Here is a 23,422-nt window from a genome sequence, read left to right on the forward strand (position 1 = left end):
TGTATAAATGTGCTAGGCAAAAAATGTTAAGCATAAATCAAATTCCAGTCCCCCTAATCGTTTCTTAAAATAATTTATGCAGAACTATTATTCAGAAATTAACGTTGCTTTACTTTGCATTGCCTTATTTGGAACAAGTAATATTTCACATTGGAAGCAATTTGCAAGCTGAAAGTATATTTACGCACCGAGTTTTGTCTAACATCAGTGTTCGAAGAAATAAAAAAAAATGTTCCCACGGATTTATAACAAAAATATTTAGTTTAATATGTGTCGGCACGATAATTCTAGCCGAAGCGACGGAAAATCATTTCCAGTCATTATTTGTTTTCTTCCAGAATCCCATTTTCTGCCGTATGTTGTGTTGTGGATTCCGAGCCGGCCACCGTGTTTTGCTCAACGGTTGAACGGAATTGCTTTTTGAGCTTTGGTCATGATTCTTAGGACGACACTCCAAACAGACAGTATTTCAAATCCACTGCTTCTAATTTGAATCGCTAACGAGACTCTAACGCTAACCACCCATCCCACACTTATGACTTGCAACTTTGTAAAACTTCACTACAATCATCGAGGTCTCGTTTTCACATCTATTTTTAGCTGCCTAATTGTTCAAGGGATTTGCCACGAACAAGCCCAACGTATGAAAAAGTCCGATAGTTGAACTTAAAACTTTTTCTGAAAATCCATCATTTAATTTATCATTATACACATTAGAAGACAATTAATTAATTTAGGAGGCATAATAGATTTTTGAAAAACTTTTACTAAAAAGTTAAAAACCAAGCAAATCAGTCTCTAAAATACAATCTGTGAGAATACAAATAAAGAGCGTCATTATAAAAGATTTTTTTTGAAAACAAGACATTTCTGAATCGAAAGTATCCATCATACTTCAGATGAGCTCTAGTCCCGGTCTGCTGCTGAGTTTCTCCTACTGGCCTTCAAAAGCGGTAGCTTTTAAATAGGTAATTGTATACAGTTGAGCATGCCGCCTACGCGCACTGACCATAGATTCGGATCTGTTTATGATTGGACGTTCTCCTGTCTTCCGATCCCGTCTTTTCTTTTCGGTTTACTGAGTACCGGTAAATGCTTCAATAAATTACCGTGCAATGGGGGGAATAATTTGCCAATGAAAGGAAATTAAAGCAATTTAAGTCGAAATTAAGATTGCTTATAATTGATCTATAAATGAATCTTTTGTTTAAGAAACTGTGACATTTTTTTGGTATTCTGGCGAACAACTCATGCATACAATGCAGGTAATGAACAGTTTTTGTTTGTTTGAGAATTTTTTCATTCGCATGCGATTTAAAAATAGAGAAATTGTTTCATTGCAGACAAATTATTTTGTGTAAAACTGCTGATCTTCTTCTTCTTATTGGCATTACATTCCCCATTGGGACTTTACCGCCTCGTAGCTTAGTGTTCATTAAGCACTTCCACAGTTATTAACTGCGAGGTTTCTAAGCCAAATTATCATTTGTGCATTCGTAGATCATAAGGCTAACACGGTGATACTTTTATGACTAGGGAAGTCGAGAAAATCTCCATCACGAAAATTTCCTAGACCGAACCGGGAATCGAACCCAGCCACTTTCAGCATGGTCTTGCTTTGTAGCCGCGCATCTTACTGCATCAAGAAATCGAAAGATTTATTACCATTCCGTTTGTATTGTTTTCTTCCCCGAATTTGCAAGAAATGAATTTATGCTGCTTCGTAAACAAATAATTGAAACCGTATAATAGCATCAATTAGATGAGTTTCTGATTTGAGTTGTCTCTTGGCGTCAACGACATTCAATGACGACAATGGTTGAAAAAAAAAAAAACTTGGCATGACTCCCCATGATGAAGAAGCAGGAAGAAGTGTCAGTAAACGCATTCAAAGGTCGATCGAAGATCGCGACCCGGCGTGTGCGCGGTTGATGATCGATTCGTTGCCAGATGACAGTGAAGAGAAAACGATCGGTAGCGACGGGTGAATTGCGCTGATGTATTTATTTGATGGCGGTTGTTAATTACGCGAAGGATGAATGGTGCTTAACCAGCTTGGCACAAATAAAAAATTTACCCACGAACAGATATCTTAATGTTTCATTATTTTTAACATGCTGCTACATTTGCGATTAGTCTATTCAATGGCTACAGAACAGTTCTGTATTATTGATTTCAACTATTATCACGTGAGAAAAGCGTGCAATTTAAATGGGAGTTATCGACAATTCTCATTTCAGAATAAGCTTAATTATTCGTGTTCCACATTAACAGATAAAATGTCCGAACATGAGTATGAAGTATGGGTGGAACTTTGCAAATATTAGGGAACAATATGTCATACTTACATCGCAACATCGTTAGTTTATTAGCAAACAATAACTCACATCTCTGAGCAATAATGCGGCTTAGCCAGAAAGTGAGTCAAATGCATCCGGTCGTACCTAACCATATACAATCGGATTGAAACAATCATGCTAATCTCGGTGACTACACAACTAAATTCAATTGAATGAAACTTGAAAGTAATTATCGCAACAACGCGCAATCACCAGAACAAGCGCTTGCCGCAAACCAACGCATATCTTGTGGCGATACCAATCCCTCCCTTGTTGGCACAGCTCCTTCGATGCAGCGTAGGAGTATAATTGAATGGAATCATCTACTACGTACGTACCAACTATTAACGTCGTCTTCATTATGCGGTGTGAAGACCGCGCTGTTGTTGGCGCGTTCGTTCCTTAGAGGTTTTGTCCGTTTCCATTAGTCATCATCGCCGTTTCAAACTTCTACCGACGACGCAACCACTAACCTCCTAATGTGCGAAGCGGCCTGTTCTCAAGATAGGTTTGCGTTGGGAAGCCACGCTTCCAGCGACAGCACATTCAAATCAGCTGGCGGCATAACAGCTTCTAACACGACATAGAAGGGAAGAGGCGCTCCAGAAGCGACGCATCGTCGCCGTCTTGAAAAACTATGAGTAAGCGCAGTGTAGGGGAATAAGTCATGAAATCCAAATCATTTAAAAAATCCGAACTGCAAAAAATAAATACGTTACACATCATTTAAAACATAAAAAAGAGTTCTCTGGCAAAACCTTTCACAGTGTTTATTTTCTCACTTGGTATTATTTATTAGGTAGGGGAAATGACGGCTTTGGCAGGTTTGGTTCTATTATTGTCAGGAGGGTTTTTGTTGACCAAATTTTCTCTAATGTGCAACTACAATCTTGAAAACAAAATCGTTTCTGAAGAACCGCTAAGTCAGTCTTCGTTGTCTATGTGTTGTCCTTTATCCCCTATCGAAGAAAAGCTTCGTTATATAGGCACAGAACACACATGACTCCATTCTGAGCATTTGTTTTCACAGTTCGTCAAGCAGAAAATTAATGCCGCAACAACGACAGCGACAATGACGAGAAGAAGCAACACCGAGTTGCCATCAATCATCAATCGTATGCAGAATGCGAGCAAGTCGCAGTCGGTGAGCACTCAGTTTGCTCATTATTTCGCGAAAACAGAAGTGTTCTTCAGTAAATTGCACATTTTTTTTCTCTCTCCTGTATCGATTGTGAAAATAAACAAGGACTGGATGGAGAGGTCACATTGGTCGCAGTGAATTAAAATTATCACCTGGACAATGTTGATGACTCACCATACCCGCCAAAACTAACAAAGCTGACATATGTATGTCCAAAAACAACCTTTACTCAAGTGTCGCTCGTAACAAGGAAAAATATGCGGATGACGACCATCGGCTAGCAAGAGGATGACACACAGAATGAATTGATTATTTGGCTGTTAGATTTATTAGTCTTTCTGTACAAAACCGTCACTTTATGGGCTTTGGGTGAACACAACGGGGATGTGTCAAATGTGTGCCGGATTTATTGGCTTCCGTGATAGGTTGATGTGGTCATGTCAATCCTATCGTCACGCAGTTACGTCTGGATTAAAAGAAATCATTGTCCATTTATGACTATTCTGCTTATCTGTTTTAGTATATGGATATTGGATATGATAAATTTCGCAAATAAAGCCAATTTTAAACAAAAATTTGGAATATATTATTGGAAATACGATCGATTATTTCCGAGCTACAGGATTATTTTTTTTCGCGATTTTTGCTGATTTATAAGTAGATTCTTAGTCGTGTGCAGAAATAGAATTATGAGCGATTAGTTTCAACGTGTAAACATAATTTTTGACAACAAATTGTCTTGATTTCTATAAAATTTCACATTATGTTCGTCACGATTGTAATATAAGGCATTTTCTTTTTTTCCTTAAATTTTTCAATTCAATTTAGCCAAAATGTAATTTGTGTAAAATGGAATAATATCAACTCGTCTTACAGACTTGTAAGAACATTCGCTAAATAAGTTTATTTTTCAAATTTACTACGAATTTCAATCTAATTTCGATACTAAATTCTGATCCGATCAATTTGTGTCCATCACTATAACTATATTTTCACCATATTCGAGAGCCAGTTCCATCTGCATTTCACAGCTCAGCTAAAGCCCCAATCGTTAACATATGGTCATCACTCATCACTCTCAAGACTACATTTCGCAAACCGTCTACAATCCGACACCGCTAACCTCGATCACTGACGAGATCATCTTCACCGCTCTAGGCTTAGCGCAGCCCTCGACCGCGTGCAACGTGATCGCAGGCATTCCTCACTCGCTTCGTCGCGCTGCGATAATCACTCACGTCGTATTTTTGCATGTATTCACGTTCTGACTGACTGTTTCTAAAATGCAGTGCATACCTTTTCAAGTGTACATTATCTAGGTTCCAGGAGCACGCTGCAACAAATGGTGAAATATGACAAACACTAACAGATCGTGCAATTATTAGTGCGCCAGGAGTGCCAATTGTGTAAACAACAACCGTGATCACGTGTATTGTCGAATAATCATTATCCAAGTCGCAACGAAAAATAAAACAAACCGATTATTGATGAGTAATTATCCCCGTAGGCGAAAGAAGCTGCTCGACGGTGTCGACGCAGTAGTGGTGCAAGCGCGCGAGTGAATACTAATATGGTGACGACAATCAAGATCACCGGCGACGGAGTGTTTATCCAGTCCAATTCGTATCTGGCAAACGGCGGGGGCGGCGGCATCGGTGCACATCTCCACAGCCGCCAACAGTCAGCGTCGTCCGAACCGGGTGGCAATTCGTCCGGTAGCAATAGTAGTTCGCTATCCCGTGGTGGGGAATTCGGTGGACCGGGCAGTGATCACGGCAGCTCCTCGAGCGGTGCCCACGAGGATCATCAAATGAGTCGATCGTTTACAAATATTGTTAAAGACCGGGTGGATCGAGACAGAAATAACAACAATAGTTTGGATCCAAGAGTTGGTTTCAGTGATAGTAATAACAATTTTCCGAAAATTTCAAGAAGACGGTATCAATCGGAAGAAGTGCTCCCTCGGTTGCAAAAGTTCAGTGGAAGTTCGGATGGGTCGGATACAGTGGACGCTGCCGGTTCCACATATTATAACAGTAGTGCCGAATCGGATGATCAATTCACGATATCTTTTCTGAACACTCGCGGGCATAACGGTAAAAGTTTACTAAACCAAAAGTTCATAGTCTACAACAGCAAGAAACCAAGACAGTCCAGTATCCTAACGCAAAACGGTTACCATCACCCGGGCCAGTATCGGCAGTACCTGAATGGACGTCTCAAGCCGGCCTATTCAACGTCGGTTCTAACCTCCCTTCGTTGATAGCTGCCAGTATCGCCGAGAGTAGTCCGGATCGTCCGTCCACCGGGACGCCACCTCCAAGACTTACGGTCGCTAAGTCTACTTCGTACCTACAGCGGACGATATCGCCGGCTCCGTCCCCGTCGCTGTCCTCGCTGTCACCTTCTAGTGGATTTGCGTCGACTTCACCGACGCCGCCTTCGTCGGGATCGCTGCCCACGGCAGCAGCAGCATCACCGCCATCAGTCACCGACTTGTCATCGGGTCAGTAGGTTTTTGCTTTATTTATTTATTTACATTTTATTTACTTTATTGCATCTGAGGCACTACGTATTCTAATTAATTCACAATTTAATTTCGAAACCCAAGCACGCAGTACAGTTTGATTCGAGTTTATGGGAGCGTGATTTGTTTCCCCAAGATGTATCACAAAAGAATTATGCTAAAAATGTTTCTAGGCCAATGGTATTGATGATTTAAATCAACGCAAAACTCCCATCTTTTATTTTGTTGGGCAGAAAAATAGTTTTGTGGAAAATCAACTCAATAGCACCAAAGTATATCTTTGGTACAATCAACCTGATATTCCCAAAATGTTACTAAGGATTACCGCCGATTTCAAAATCTATAATTTGAAATTAACGAATCATTAAATTATCAATTCGTTTATTAACACGTCATTGAAAAACAAATAAATAATTTTAAGTTCACAAATTAACGAGAATAAACGAATCAACAATTAACACATTCAAAAATTAACAAATTAGAGAATTAACTAATAAAACAACGAAGTAACTAGCTATCTAATAAAGAATTGGCGTAATAACGAGTTACCCTCTCTAATAGAAAATTAAAATCTATTGCAGTTGTTTCTGGTTTTAAATTTTTTCAGCAGTGCGCCGCCCGCTTGTAAGCAAAAAGAATCGTCAAAAATGGTCTTTTATTGTTTTGTTTTATGGAAATTCTACCAATTTTAATATTTTGAATTATTTTCGAATCTATAATCCAAATCACAAATTCATAGATTCACACTTTCACTATTTTATGAATGAAAGATCTACACTGCAGTACAGAAAAAATACGTTTTAACCCTTTTTATGGTAATTATTACAAATTACCAAACTTTCAAAAATCCGATCACACTTCCAGGATTTCGAACGGAACTCTAGAAACTGATTTTGTATACAAAAGCTTCTCCTGTCGCTGGTGAGTTAATTTGTGCCCACTCACACAATCCAACCCCATTGATGGGAGCAGCGAATTCTATTTTTTCATTAAATTGGCCACAAATTGACCCAGTAGCGACGGAAGAAGCTTTTGTTTTCAAAAGCATTTTCGCCTTTTTGAAATTTTGGCGACAAAGTTTCCAAAATTCTTCTTTGGTACGCAATAATTTTCATGTACTTTTAATGACTTTGTACTTATTTATTTTTTTAGACTAAGGCTTTTAGACACTCAGCGCGGTCAATAGCAGTACGTTGCCAAACATGCAGGCTATGGAGGGTACGCAAATCTTTCTACAGCTAATCGATCCATTTTGCTTGCTGCGCACCTCGCCTTCTTGAGCCCGTCAAATCGGTTTTACAGGTGGCTTATTGGGCCGGCGCAAACCTCCTGTCTCGTCGGAGGGCCGTCATGTCAGGTCTGTTTCCCACCAAACACCAGGACAGGACTTAGACTAGTGCGCTTTGAGCGGCCGCTTTGAAGAGTCTGCTCTGCAGTTTTTAAAAATAATACCAAAAGTTTGCAAAATACTTCAGGCATAACATTAGGTATTTTAATAACAAGTGAATAATAAATTGTTATGCGGAAGTTCTTCCAGGAATTCCTCCGGAAGTTCCTACTGGAATTCCTCCGGAAGTTCCTCCAGGAATTAATCCAAGTATTCCTCCGGAAGTTCTTCCAGAAATTCCTCCAAAGGTTCTTCCAGGAATTCCCCCGGGAGTTCTTCCAGGAATTCCTCCAGAAATTCCTGTGGAAGTTCCTCCAGAAATTCCTTCGAAGTTCCTCGAGGAATTCCTCCGGAAGTTCCTCCAGGAATTCCTCCGAAAGTTCCTCTGGGAATTTCTCCGGGGATTCCTCCGGGAATTCTTACGGAAGTTCCTCCGGAAGTTTCCTCAGGAATTCCCCCGGAAGTTCCTCCAGGAATTCCCCCGGAAGTTCCTCCAGGAATTCCCCCGGAAGTTCCTCCAGGAATTCTTCCGGAAGTTTCCTCCAAGAATCCCTCCAGAAGTATCTTCAGTAATTCCTCCAGAGGCTCTCCAGTAATTCTTTCGGAAGTAACTCCAAGAATTCCTCCGGAAGCTCCTCCATGAAATCCTGCGAAAGTTCTTCCAGGAATTCCTCCGAAGGTTCTTCCAGGAATTCCTCCGGAAGTTCATCCAGGAATTCCTCCGGAAGTTCCTCCAGGAATTCCTCCGGAAGTTCCTCCAGATATTCCTCCGGAAGTTCCTCCAGGAATTCCTTCGAAGTTCCTCCAGAAATTCCTCCGGAAGTTCCTCCAGGAATTCCTCCGAAAGTTCCTCCAGGCATTCCTCCGGAAGTTCCTCCAGGAATTCCTCCGGAAGTTCCTCCAGGCATTCCTCCAGAAGTTCCACCCGGAATTCCTCCCGAAGTTCCTCCAGGAATTCCTCCGGAAATTCCTCCAGGAATTCCTCCGGAAGTTCCTCCAGGAATTCCTCCGGAAGTTCCTCCAGGAATTCCTCGGAAGTTCCTCCAGGAATTCCTCCGGAAGTTCCTCCAGGAATTCCTCCGAAGTTCCTCCAGGAATTCCTCCGGAAGTTCCTCCAGGAATTCCTCCGAAGTTCCTCCAGGAATTCCTCCGAAGTTCCTCCAGGAATTCCTCCGGAAGTTCCTCCAGGAATTCCTCCAAGCTCGTCCTGGAATTCCTCCGGAAGCTCCTCCAGGAATTCCTCCGAAGTTCCTCCAGGAATTCCTCCGAAGTTCCTCCAGGAATTCCTCCGAAGTTCCTCCAGGAATTCCTCCGGAAGTTCCTCCAGGAATTCCTCCGGAAGTTCCTCCAGGAATTCCTCCGGAAGTTCCTCCAGGAATTCCTCCGGAAGTTCCTCCAGGAATTCCTCCGAAGTTCCTCCAGGAATTCCTCCGGAAGTTCCTCCAGGAATTCCTCCGGAAGTTCCTCCAGGAATTCCTCGGAAGTTCCTCCAGGAATTCCTCCGGAAGTTCCTCCAGGAATTCCTCCGGAAGTTCCTCCAGGAATTCCTCCGGAAGTTCCTCCAGGAATTCCTCCGGAAGTTCCTCCAGGAATTCCTCCGAAGTTCCTCCAGGAATTCCTCCGGAAGTTCCTCCAGGAATTCCTCCGGAAGTTCCTCCAGGAATTCCTCCGAAGTTCCTCCAGAATTCCTCCGGAAGTTCCTCCAGGAATTCCTCCGGAAGTTCCTCCAGGAATTCCTCCGGAAGTTCCTCCAGGAATTCCTCCGGAAGTTCCTCCAGGAATTCCTCCGGAAGTTCCTCCAGGAATTCCTCCGGAAGTTCCTCCAGGAATTCCTCCGAAGTTCCTCCAGGAATTCCTCCGGAAGTTCCTCCAGGAATTCCTCCGAAGTTCCTCCAGGAATTCCTCCGGAAGTTCCTCCAGGAATTCCTCCGGAAGTTCCTCCAGGAATTCCTCCGGAAGTTCCTCCAGGAATTCCTCCGGAAGATCCCCCAGGAATTGCTCGTGAAGTCCCCCCAGGAATTCCCCCGGAAGTTCCTCCAGGAAGTTCCTCCGGTTCCTCCAGGAATTCCTCCGGAGGTTCCTCCAGGAATTCCTCCGGAGGTTCCTCCAGGAATTCCTCCGGAAGTTCCTCCAGGAATTCCTCTGCAAGTTCCTCCAGGAATTCGTCCGGGAGGTCCCCCAGAAATTCCTCCGGAAGTTCCTCCAGGAATTCCCCCGGAAGTTCCTCCAGGAATTCCCCCGGAAGTTCCTCCAGGAATTCCCCCGGAAGTTCCTCCAGGAATTCCCCCGGAAGTTCCTCCAAGAATCCCTCCAGAAGTATCTTCAGTAATTCCTCCAGAGGCTCTCCAGGAATTCTTTCGGAAGTACCTCCAAGAATTCCTCCGGAAGCTCCTCCATGAAATCTTGCGAAAGTTTCTCCAGGAATTTCTGCAGAAGTTTCTCCAGGAATTCCGCCGGAAGATCTTCCATGAATTTCCCCCGGAAGTTCCTCCAAGAATTCCTCCGGAAGTTCATCCAGGAATTCCTCCGGAAGTTCCTCCGGGAATTCCTCCGGAAGTTCCTCCGGGAATTCCTCCGGAAGTTCCTCCGGGAATTCCTCCGGAAGTTCCTCCGGGAATTCCTCCGGAAGTTCCTCCAGGAATTCTTCCGGAAGTTCCTCCAAGAATCCCTCCAGAAGTATCTTCAGTAATTCCTCCAGAGGCTCTCCAGTAATTATTTCGGAAGTACCTCCAAGAGTTCCTCCGGAAGCTCCTCCATGAAATCCTGCGAAAGTTCCTCCAGGAATTCCTCCAGAAGTTTCTCCAGGAATTCCGCCGGAAGATCTTCCATGAATTTCCCCCGGAATGTCCTCCAAGAATTCCTCCGGAGGTTGCTCCAAGAATTCCTCCAGGAATTCTTCCGAAAGTTCTTCCAGGAATCCCTCCAGAAATATCTTCAGTAATTCCTCCGAAAGTTCTCCAGTAATTCTTTCGGAAGTACCTCCAAGAATTCCTCCGGAAGCTCCTCCATGAAATCCTACGAAAGTTCCTCCAGGAATTCCTTCAGAAGTTTCTCCATGAATTCCGCCGGAAGATCATCCATGAATTTCACCGGAAGTTCATCCAAGAATTGTGCTAGAGGTTCCTCCGGAAGTTCCTACAGAAATTCCTCCAAAAGTTCATCCAGGAATTCCTCCGGAGGTTCTTCCGAGAATTCCTCCAAAAATTCCTCCAGGAATTCTTCCGGAAGTTCCTCCAGTAATTCCTCCAGAAGTTCCTCCGGAAATACCTCCAAGAATTCCTCCGGAAATACCTCCAAAAATTCCTCCGGAAGCTCCTCCATGATATCCTCCGAAAGTTCTTCCAGGAATTCTTCCGGAAGTTCCTCCAAGAATCCCTCCAGAAGTATCTTCAGTAATTCCTCCAGTAATTCTTTCGGAAGTACCGCCAAGAATTCTTCCGAGTGCTCCTCCATGAAATCCTACGAAAGTTCCTCCAGGAATTCCTCCAGAAGTTTCTCCAGGAATTCCGCCGGAAGATCTTCCATGAATTGTGCTAGAAGTTCCTCCGGAAGTTCCTGCAGGAATTCCTCCGAAAGTTCCTCCAGGAATTCCTCCGGAGGTTCTTCCGAGAATTCCTCCGGAGGTTCCTTCAAGGATTCCTTCAGGGATTCTTCCGGAAGTTCCTCCAGGAATTCCTCCGAAAGTTCCACCAGAAATTCCTCCGGAGGATCCTCCGGGAATTCTTTCGGATGTTCCTTTAAGAATTCATCAGGAGGTTTCTTGAAGAATTCTTCCGAAAATTCCTCCAGGAATTCTTCCGGAAGTTCCTCCAGGAATTCCTCCGGAATTTCCTCCAGAAGTTCCACCAGTAAATCCTCCGGAAATACCTCCAAGAAGCTCCTCTAGGAAATCCTCCGAAAGTTCTTCCAGGAATTCCTCCGGAAGTTTCCCCAGAAATTCCGCCGGAAGATCCTCCAGGAATGCCGTTGGAAGATCTTCCATGAATTTCACCGGAAGGTCATCCAAGAATTGTGCCGGAAGTTCCTCCAGGAATTCCACCGGAAGCTCCTCCGGGCATTCCATCGGAAGTTCCTCCAGGAATTCCGCCGGAAGTTCCTCCAGGCATTATCTGGAAGTTCCTTCAGGAATTCCTCTAGAAGCTCCTCCAGGAATTCCGTCGGAAATTCCTCCAGGCATTCTTTGGAAGTTCCCCCAGGAATTTTTCTAGAAATACCTCCAGAAATTGCACCGAAAGTTCCTCCACGAATTCCGGAAACCCAATGTAATCGTTCAAAAATTGATCTAGAATGCGGCATCGCAAACAATTCATTGCTTGCCATTTCGAGCTCCAAATTTAATCCGAGCCACGCAAGATTCGTTCTGCTAGTTCATTATAAACATTGGTGCCCTAGTATCATTAGCGGTAACAAAAAAACTTATCCAACAAAATACGTTGCCATGCCATTTGCCACATAACCGAAGACCCCGACCTATGAGAGCAAACCTGTTCTCTTTCAAACTGAAATCTTTTGTGCCCACTAACAATGCACATGTCTCGACGAGTCTCCAGGTCCGGTTCCGGCGTTGTTGCTTCATAATCCTTTTCGCGTGCGCTCGAAAGGCTGATTACTTTTATCTTTGATGTTTTTTTTCTCGCTTGCTATGAAAAAGCTCGGCGCGAGATCCCTATCCCGCCTGGTAACGCTTCCGCAACACTCATTTGGTTCGGTCAAAAAGAAAGCAACAGTAGTTCCAAAAGGAAAAGCTCACTCTAGTCTTGGGTGATGCTTCGTCGCGTTCCTCCGATACCTATTTCACTTTTGTTCAGCTAGACACTTACCTTACCTGCCTCAATACTGCCGTTGTAATCGAAAAACAAGGAACAGACGAGATGCAAAAGAGCAGCCTGAATATAAAACTCAACAGAGACTTGCTGTCTAATTCAACAAAGGTAACATGTGTTACATGCATTGGGGAGAGCGAAATAAATCGAACTATATGTGGATTGAACATTCACTGACGCAGGTAGCACAAGCAGAGTGATTTTATTAGGAAGTCATTAAATGATTTAGAGCGTTGTTTGCATTAGTTAATATACTAACGGATTGACTGATTGTGGTGAGTTGTAAAAAAGATAGTTTCGAAAAAAAATCATCAAGTTTGAGGAGTTTTATGAGTTAGGATTAGTCACGTTACTTATTTGAATCCCCAATGAGTGCATCTTAACCACACTCTTCTACATCGAATGAAGAGGTATGGAAATTGAACACTGCACCGCCACAAGCTTTGATATGATTGACCGAGAAAGGAAAATGCGCCCGGAACAATTCACGTTTTGTTTATGATCGGCGGAATCTGCTCCGATCCTAGAGATACATTCGAATCAATAGCAATTATTATTGCCGAACCACAAACAGATACATTGTAAAACACGGATGAATGTGTTGTATATGGTTATGGATCTTGTTTTGTAATTTCTTCGGATACTATTGAATGTTCACTCTTTCGTTGTCTCACGGTATGATCTAATCGATAATGGGTACTTTGAATGGGAAAGAGCTGACCTAATGATGGTTAATAGGTATGACAAATTGTGTCAGGTTGGAATGAGAATTGCCATATGAGAATAAGGTCATTAAAATTCATATCAATCGATCAGCCGTCTGTGTTATTAACATTGGCTGTACTTAGGAGAGCTCCATTAATTACGTAACGCAGAAATTGGTCATTTTCAACCCCGCTCCCCCCTACACTTTTTTATGAAACATCTGAAAATTCTGTATGGATCGTAACACTTCGCTCAACCCCCCTCCCCCCATGTTTTGAAGATGAACAAGTTGGGCGTTCACCATGTGTGAAAAAGCCATCTACTGCTCTTTTTTTCTAATTGAAAATTTTCCGGTTCCGAAAGCTTTATTGGCCCATTCATTTCATGTGTATTATTCGATACCAAAACAAGAATCGAAAAATAGCTCCGACTAACAAGCTATGATAAAACGTTTTGCTCCCGCTCATTTGCCATTGGGTATTAGTTTATTTTTGCCCAGATGTGTAAAATAAGTTGAAATGCATAATTAGCACTGCTGCCCCTCAAAGTCTGTCTCACGCGATATGCTAAATATCGAGAGTGTCTACAGGGATGAGAAATACGTTTGCGTGGCAGTTCGAATGTTGCGAAGTGTGACTTCAACGTATTCAATGGAAATTCGCAGGCAACAAACCACTAGATTGGATAATTCTAATTTTGTGACCAAATAATGTCGGACTTTTTCCAGTCAATTAATGAACACTAGTCGATTAATGGGGTCGTAAACTGCCATTGCAGCCCATGAGCATCACAATTTTCGAACAGGGCATAAATCGACAAATAAGTCACTCAATAAAATCTAAAAAAAAAAACAGGTAACGCTACCCATTTTCGATGTTTTCAATCCATGAAATTTGTTTACGCATCAATGTTCCAATAAAACCATTATTTTCATGGAACAACTCGGGTCGTTTGTTCTTTCCGAACTCTTATTACCGTCCCATCTGACTACGAAACGACTAATAAAACGTCAGATTCATTGCGTTCGCTTAGCAGCGTTCACCAGCAGCAATTTTCCCGGTTGTAAATCACTGGGAAAAACAAGACCGTTCGGCCATAATGAGCGAGAAGTTATTGGCTGCTGGAGTAAGCGCGTGTCTGCTTTCCGAACATAATAATAAGAACTATTTCGTCTACCAACGCGGAAGCTGTTGGCACGCGGCTTGTTATGGTAAGCAATGTGCAACAAAGGGCGTACATATGAGCGGTAGTGCAATACAACTTTGTTAGGAAAAGGGAAGCCGATTTTAGTACAACGAATGTGTAGATGATTGCATACCAGGTAGTGTGCGTGTATTTACCATAAAAAAATCCATAAATCGAAATTTTCTGCAAAGCCATTTTGCCGAAAGAGTCATTTGGCCGAACGCCATTTTGTCGAATAGTTGAAATACGTTTCCTTATTAAGTGTGTGAAGTGAGTTGTGGGAAGTGAGAAGTGCGAAGGGTTTGTAGTGGGGAGCAATAAGTGAGAAGTGACAACTGAGAAATGATTATTGTGAAGTTATTGGTAAGAAGTGAGATGTAATAGGTGAGGAGTGAGATGTGATAAGTGAGATAGCGAGTAGCAAGCAATACGAAGCAAGATCATGACTGAATGTAGAATAAACAAAGAAGAAGGAAGGAAAAAATAAGATAAAAGATAGAAGAAAGAAGAAGAAACGAGGAAGAAGGAAGAAATAAGGAAGAAGGGAAGAGGAAGAAAAAAGAAGGAAGAATAAAGCAGTTCTTTGTTCTCAGTTTACTTTTCTCTTTTCACTTTTTACTGCTCACTTCCTACTTCTTATTACTCACTATTAAATGGCGTTCGGCCAAATGGCGTGGATTCGTGGATTCTTTTTCGCAAATTTCATATCAATTTGTACATTTCGAAACATGTGCTGTGATTTTCGTACGGCTGAGTTACCGAATAATATGCAATTAATTCACTACTAGTGGCAGACGATGATGGAAGATTATCAGCGATATCACTTTATAGACGGCATTTAGAATGATGATCGCTCAGAAGTTCTCACTCCAATTTGTCGCCTTTCTTGTTAATAGGACATACGATGCCTTCCTTCCACTGCTCCGGTAGCTATTCTGCTTCCCAGATTATCAATTTGTATAGACAGGTTGCCAGAATTGCAATAAAGGCAATCGGTACAATTCCACAGAACATTGTACGATGAGTGAATGATCTTTCATTCAGTTTTCGGCTGATTTATTATTCGTTGGGTTGTGTAGTGTAGAATTCATTGATTGTCATGAAAAACGAGCACATATTATTAATATGTGTTGTGGCACGTTTACATTTACATATCTTTGAGCACGCGCGAAACCACACATCGTAGGCATCTCTGATTGAATGCGTATGTTCTTTATGGAAATCAATAAATTTCAAAGTACACAGCACAACTAAAATAATAAATCAGCCGAAAACTAATTAAAAGATTATATAATCATCGTACAATGTTCTGTGGATTTGTTCTTTGACACACCAATTGCCTTTGTTGCAATTGTGGGTCCAATCCGGCTTTCCGTGTTCCGAGGTGTATTTTCCTACATATGTTGTTTGAAACCGCATGGCAAATTTGAAATAAAATGCGCCAGATTATGTAACAAGGGACTGTGCTGAAATTTTTTGCGTCTTCTTTTTTCACCCTAAAGCACAATCCTGGGGAGGGGGTGCTCCGAATTCGACAATTTTTTGTTTCCTGGGCCAATCTATCGAGCATTATGACCGTACAATTCGTAGTTGCTCCTCGATAGATTAGAACTTGCGAAATTGCACAGAGAAGCAATTAAATGGGGCTTGGGCTGTCATATCCATTATCAATGTTGTACACGTTTCGGAAGTTCATACATTTTCAGTCAAAAACGGCACCGGATACCTCCTTACGATCATATAGGAAAAAAAAAGGAATCAGAAAAATTATTTAAGCTCTTTTAGTGGAAAGTACTAAACTCGTCATAGACAGTTAAAAAAAGGAATGTTAGTCCGACTTTCGTTGCTATTAGAGACCGAGAACACCTCTGCATCTCTACGATTGTCTTGGGAATAGATATTGTATTGGTTATATGTAAAGGATATTTTATCTGGATTCACTTCGGTAAGCGATGCGATCAATGGGATGAGATATATGAACGCGCATATAAAATATTCTATTCACGTTCCACAAAACCACTTACCGACCTCACAAAACAGAACAAAATGTTTCGGATGATCGCGTGATCGTTCTGCGTTCCGATTTGTCTCAAATGCCGAACATTACTCATATTCCGAGCACTCGCATTTAAATCACTATTTCAACCTAATACGCGTGGCGTGGTTCTATCCATAGGAATTCGTTTGTAACAAAACAGTAAAAATGACTCGGATCTGGAAAATGTTTCGTGTTGTCCATCGATTCTTCGCCGATTGTCCCGGTTTTTATTCTCTTATTGATTATTCGTTGCTTGTTTTCAAAAGGCTGGGCTGCGAAGCCTTATACGAACTCCTTAAATTTCCCGAGGACCTTATGCACAGTTTTGTGAGCTGCACCTCTTTGATGAACAGACGCTTGTCGCACCGTCACATAGGAGCAAACCCCCTTCCCTGTCAGTATACACCCAAAGTTTTCACCCGATCCTTCCTAAGTTTGCTCGTATCCAGGAGAGGTAGGAATAGAAGTTGCTGGGCAGAAGGCAGACCACACAATAGACTCCACTTTATTCCTTCAGATGCTCGAAGTACTAATGGTACGCCATGTTCAGCATTCACAGTACCCTGTTTTTCGTGTATGCTCTAAAGATTTTGCGCAACAACCTTTACAACCGCATTCAAGATAGATTCTTCTAGCGGGTCACTTTTTAGTGACTTGTTCATTTTTCGAGTAAGTCCTAATTTTTTTTTATTTCGAGTCGCTCTCAACTTAGTTATTAGCTTTCCAATAATGAATATATATATACTGTGATGAATGTTTATACTGTGAGGTAAGCAGAATGCGATCGAGAATCCAAACATATTCCTAAGCCAAACTGCAGACTTTATTAGTCTAATTTTTTTGAAAAAGCTATTAAACTCCATAATTAATGAATTATTAAAAATTGATTTTTTTAAATTCAACATGAACTTTCTGGTGTTTCAAAGAAACCAATAGTTAGCAGGGAACTGCTCAAATGACCTTAATAAGTTGTTTAGGCGTCCAAAATTCATTAAAAAGAAGTTTCTTCGGAGTATCAAATGGTAGTTCAAACTCAAAGTTTCAAAATATTTGAAATTTCACAATTATTTTATTTATCAGTTATTAATCAGAATTATTTTGTGAACTATTCAAAAATAAGAATACTGTGAAATTTAAAATATTTTGAAATTTTGAATTTGAACTACCATTTGATACTCCGAAGATACTTCTTTTTAAGGAATTTTCGGAAGCCTAAACAAACTATTTAGCTTGAGCTTGAGCTTGAGCTTGAGCTTGAGCTTGATTGACTGCTCGTAGTTGCTACTCCATTATGACCAGATCAGCTGTTCTTGCACAGGGAACCAACAGATGTTTGCTTGGGACTAGCACACATCTTCAATGTACAAGTACTGGTGATCTCATTTGTTAGGTCATACTGGCGCCTGCCACGTCAGAATGCAAGTCAATGTAGGGAAGGGGGAGGAAATGATGATGCAATCACTCGCCCACTGCAAGCCGAATATACCTCTGCACTTGCCACGAGTTCATGCGGAATTTGTTGGAATTTCTGGGTTAGGTTGGAGAGGCAAATGTCCGTCTTGGTTAACGAGCTGCCAATGTGATAGATAGGAGAAGGTAACTGATGGAATTTCTAATGGGATGTAGGAAACGAGCTCTATAAGTTCATTTCCAATTCTAGCAGATTACTGTTAGAATACTCAAATTGAAGGTATAGGAATAGTAATGGAAACGGTATGGAAGTCCATTTCCAGTTCTAGCGATTGCTAGAACATGAGAAATAAAGAGAAAGATACAAAGTAAGAGAATGGAACGGACCTAGGATTGACCCCACGACCTCCTGCGTATGAGGCAGATGCAGTAGCCATATGACTACCAAGCCCGCCTCGAAACAAGAGAGATCACGCACTGAACTGATTAATTTTATTACCGGCCGCGCAATGCAGAACACAATGATTCGGCCGACCGCGCGATCGTTCTGCTGTCCGAAACATGAGAGATCACGCACTGAACTGATTACTTTTACCACCGGCCGCGCCACGCAGACCACAATCGTCCCTCCGCCCACGCGATCGTTCTGCTGTCCGAAACATGAGAGATCACGCACTGAACTGATTAATTTTATTACCGGCCGCGCAATGCAGAACACAATAATTCGGCCAACCGCGCGATCGTTCTGCTGTCCGAAACAAGAGAGATCACGCACTCGGAAGCCTAAACAAACTATTTAGGTTTAAAAATGACTCTTTGGCCTCTGGTAAGAATCTGTGCTATGGTTAATTATGAATTAATGTAATCTGGAAGCAAATTTAATATATTTAAGTCGCTAATTTAGAAATGATTGTTTACTAAAATTCTTAGATTAAGTAGGGTTACTGCTCCTGGACTTTATCTCAAGGCTCTGATACTCATCCTTCTGGATTCCTGCTATACCAACCAGCAACCAACCGAACATTCCGACCTGATGAATTCCGCCCGGCAACTGCTTCCCACCTATTTGCTACCAACACCACACTATCTGGTATTCCAACAAATCTGTGTTACAATTTGTGACTCACTGCCTTTTTATTATCTTCATATAAAACTAAACTTTGATCACGTTTTCTATAATAGCAAGTGTTACTGGTTAAATCATTCCAAATCTTATTCATCAAGTTCTCACGCGCGAGTTAACTCAAAGGGGCAATTTTGAAGGAGCTTGAATTTTTCAAGGATAATCCTTTCGTTTCACTCATTTACCGAAAAATCAATCGAGGCAAAAATCATGCAAGATTTTATCATGATTCAAATCGTACATGAGTTTTGAGATATTGAGTTTCTCCTGACGCTGATTAAATGTCACTATTTGGACACTTTTTCTGCAAATAAAGGTCACTATTTGGTCTTTTTTTCGACATTGATCGCTACCAGCCCTGCATATACGATGGAACATTTACGCAACACCCTGTGGACTAGTGTAAAATTTACTATTTTACGGTTCACTTTACTAGGGGGAATCGAACCCGCACTCCAAAGCATGTAAATGAACAAACACGACTGAGGCGGCCACTTTTTGCATTTAACGTGGTTTTTATCAGTTTAGTTCTATTAAGAAAATTATTTTGAGATTTTAAGTCGAGTCAAGTACGAGACCCTGAGGACGACCCAACTGTTGAGGTGAAAAAAAGTATCTGTCAAGATACAAATAAGTGGTGGAATTAAATGGGATTGTACAAACTCGTTTTATGGCCAGTTTAGTTGATAAACCGCCAAAATTACTTCAGTTGAATGTTCCATTCTCTATGCTCAACTAAATTCCGGTCAATGTGTGCTAAACAAAGTCATTCGAACTTCAAATATCCACCACGCCAAAGTCAATACGTAATTCAATTTTAAAGTGAGCCTTATCCAAACAAATACCATCAACAAGCTTTACTAGACTGTATGAATTCACTTAGCAGGGCAGTTATGTGGTCGTAATCATAGATCATTGCTGGTAAAAATGATAGAACAGTTTATAACTATTGTTATTATTATTTATTCAGAGTAAGGCCGGAGTGGCCTCTGAACTACATAAAACTCGTCTCCTTTCAACTCGTTCCATGACAGTACATTTCCAACCATGGTCTGCAAATCCTTTTCCACTTTGCTCGCTACGTACCTCCTTCTTGAGCCCGTCGGATTGCTAAAGAAAACTATTTTCACCGGATTATTTTCCGACATTTTGGCTACCGTAGTCGTTCGAATTACGCGATAGATGGTTCTCCCGACAGTTAATTCCTGGTTCATTCATCACTCCGCAACACTACGAGGGCTACGGGTATGATGAAAGTTTTGTAGATAATCACTTTAAATACTTATTTTTGATAGGAATGTTGAAGGGTTTAGTATTGTATATTTATTCGACAAGTTTTACGAATCTGATTATGAATGTATAGCTGGCTGTTGCTTTCTCTAATAGATATATTTGATTATTTTTAGATGTGTTTAAACTTTGGTTAACCTGGCCTCAATTAAAAATATGTACAAAACTTCAAAATGTGCTATATATCTTGAGATGTTTTACATTCTTGAACAGTCACTTGTTATGTTGATTCTAACCGATCTCATAGCTGTTCAGTATTGACTATTCGCGAAAAAAGTAAACAGTGCTTGGTTCATTTCGTTTTCGTAACTTCGCACGACAGCTCCGCTCAATTTTGTTCATTTGTCACTTTTTGTCAGCTCCGATCCGACCAACTCAAGCAGGTATCCTGTGTGCATTTACGCCAACAGGAATTTGCGCTCCTCTAAAAGGAAGTTGGTGCAGGAAGGAGGGAATACCAAACAATTTCGACGTATTGAGCTGTCAATCAGTTCAATTGCTACATGCCCCGCTTCAGTTTCTGTACGCATATCATTAATGTTTGCCCGTACCGTAGGGTTACTCGAACTCGAACTGAAACCTCCAAAATTCACGAATCGTAACTTGACACAGCGATCAGTTCAACGCTTTTGACACGCATCGACAAATGTTATACATTTCGTGATCATTCAATGAAAAGCAGCAGGCGCTAAAAATTGAACCTAATCGAGGTGGTTACCGAGCGAACAGGCTTATAAGGCCGCATGCGGCCTAGCTTGACTAAATTAAACGATCGAAGAAATTACGTCAAGGTTGATGAAGTTAAGAGGTGCTTTGTTGCAACAACAGCTACTAGCTGCTAGAAAATACCCAAAAGTAGTCGACCAAAATGCAAGTTTATTGACATACGATATACTTGCGAAGCTCTCCTCCAGGTTTGTACGAACAAAAATTGTTTACGCTTCTTCATCGGCGCTCCATTGACGAGTTTATTGTGCGTTTCAGCACTTAGCTTTTGCATGTTTATATGCACATTCGCTGTTATTTGACCGGAGGAAGTCAGCGTAGGCGTAATAATTCCAATTTCTCGGTATCAGATAACCAATAACAGACTGGAGGCGGCAAATTGTGTGCCTGGTAGCATGGCGATGGTCATTATAAATAGGGATGTCCGATAATCCAATTATATTGGATTATTTTTTCTAATGACTTAGTAATGAAGAAGTCTTAGTTATCTCTGTAATCGAATCATCAAGATTAACACTTGAGTGAATGAGTAATCGTGCCGTATTAGGTGATTTTAATGGCTCCAAATTCACTCATGATATGAACTATAGAGTTGTTTCTCTATATCGTAAGAAATCAGATGTTTTCTACATTGCCGCTAATCACACATATTTGCTCGAATTCATTTTCCATTTTAATGCAGGGGAATTACTCATAGTTAAATGTAAACAGGACTTTTATAAATATGATTTGAAACAATGTGCAAGTACTCTTCTTGTAATCAAATGAGGAAAGATAAAAATGATTATTTGAATAAATAAAATAAATGAACAAAAAACCTCATCAAATTTGTTAAATATTATATTGATTTTTTAGGAAATTCCCTTGAAATTTAATAATGGCACCTCAAATTTGCACTTTCGGCCAAAAAAAATCGAAGCTAGACTACGAGACCCTGGGCCCTGGAAAGAAAGGGAGACATAATTTTAAAAAAATCTACAATTTCTTATCGATTCTGGAAGCAAGATTCGATAATAACGTTTCTATTTTTTCGACCAATGTTCAATCTGCGTTTCCTTATTCGATATTTTGTAATATTTTGTTTGAATCCATCATCCCTACATCCGTCATTTGCTCAGTGATTACTTCATACGAAAATCATGTTAAATTCAAGTATAAGCGGCACGGCCTGTCGAACGAACAAACGCGTCAATGAGGCATATTACAAGCGTGTAAACTACCCCATACGGAACTCGGATCTATTTTTTCGCGTCTTTTGACTCTCGCTCGATGGTGATTAAGCTACCAGGTTGGTTGGTACGATTTTGTTTCGCTGATGCTTATGGGCATAACATTCATTGCACACGAATCTAATTCAATGCCCCTCGAAAGATAGTGTTGCGGTAATCAACACATGCTGCCCGGTTGGTTTGTTCCCTTGAGGTGCGTGATTTTTTCTAATACAGCGATGTAAAACTAATTTGTACATGGGCGCCATTGAGCAGCATGTAAGGTTAAAGTGGTAGGGCAGGTTCGTTTTTTTTCTCTTGCTTACTGCAGTCAGAATTAAGGTTGATAAGTATGAAAGTGTGCACCGCAGACGTTTACCCAGAAACCTTCAAGAGTTAGACATGACGAAATTATAAAGGAAAAATGGTAATGGAAGGTTATGCGTTGAAAATATAGCGTTTACTGAACTGAACTGTGAAATGATTACAAAGTCACATAAATCGACGATATATTATACAGAAGTGTGTTTGTTTAAGTTGTTTCGGTTTTTTGGACCGATGCACTGAGGAGTATTTCATCCCAAATCCTGGCCAAAAGTCAAAAACATTTTTTTTAGCTATTCCCATATTATTTTTCGTTTTTGTACTCGCAAATAGTAATACTAACTTGCCATGGGAACTTTGAAACATTGTTGGTTAATTGTAAGCAATGCTGGCTGCCAAAACTACACCATAATTTTCATGCCAATTTTATCGCAATTGACCATAAAAAATGTTTTATCGTGTTTTTTGAATTTTTAATGATTTTCGAGATAAAAATCAATATAGGTACTAATAATGAGGGTATGTAAAACGTTTTCAAGCATGATTCGACCTAAAATTGTTTTTAGGTGATCTTTAATGATGATTTTAATTGGTAGCTTTTTTCTACCTTTTTTACAAAAATATGATAAAACTTTTGATTAGGTTCCAAACCCGATCAAGCAACAAAATTGTCAGCGTCGGAAAGATTGAAGTTTCCTTAATAAGCTCCACGAAAAACATTTCACGCATCCTCACGCAATCGTGACTTGTTTTTATTTGAATATAGTGAAGTTTGCTAGAAAAATTTAGATTTTTTTGAATATTTAATTTAAGTATTTATGATTTTGAGCGATCAAGTTCACACAAATGGTTGCTTCCAGAAGAGTTAGACTTCGATGAACGATCCATAAAAAGCATATGCATTTTTCGAATGTAAAAAGTTGTTGGGCGGTTGATTTGCACTTCGAATTTATTTGATCTGCTCCAGTGTAATATCGATGCATTATCCAGGGACTTTAACATTATCCGATGACAAATTTATATTTTCAAAGTGAATAAACAAAGTACATCTTTTCGGGAAATTTAGTGAGTAATAAATGATGAATGAAGATTATCATAAAAATCATACTCATTGGGGGAGTCAGAGGTAGGCACCCCTCGTCGCAAGCACGCTGTAGTTCTCAAAGGCAGCGTACTTGTGCCAAGTGGTGCTCTAT

General features: G+C 40.9%; 1 protein-coding gene across 1 annotated transcript in view; it reads left to right on the forward strand.

Annotated features, from left to right (window-relative positions):
- The first annotated feature begins 4,785 nt into the window (after positions 1-4,785).
- The window catches only part of LOC134224711 (transcriptional regulator ovo-like), a 107,526-nt gene continuing 88,889 nt past the window's right edge, over positions 4,786-23,422 (forward strand). The window contains 2 exon segments of the mRNA XM_062704241.1: positions 4,786-5,729; positions 5,732-5,986. Coding sequence (XP_062560225.1) covers positions 5,051-5,729; positions 5,732-5,986 — 934 coding nt within the window. The 5' untranslated portion in view covers positions 4,786-5,050.

This window comes from Armigeres subalbatus, chromosome 3 (assembly GCF_024139115.2).
Source record: "Armigeres subalbatus isolate Guangzhou_Male chromosome 3, GZ_Asu_2, whole genome shotgun sequence".
NCBI lineage: Eukaryota > Metazoa > Arthropoda > Insecta > Diptera > Culicidae > Armigeres > Armigeres subalbatus.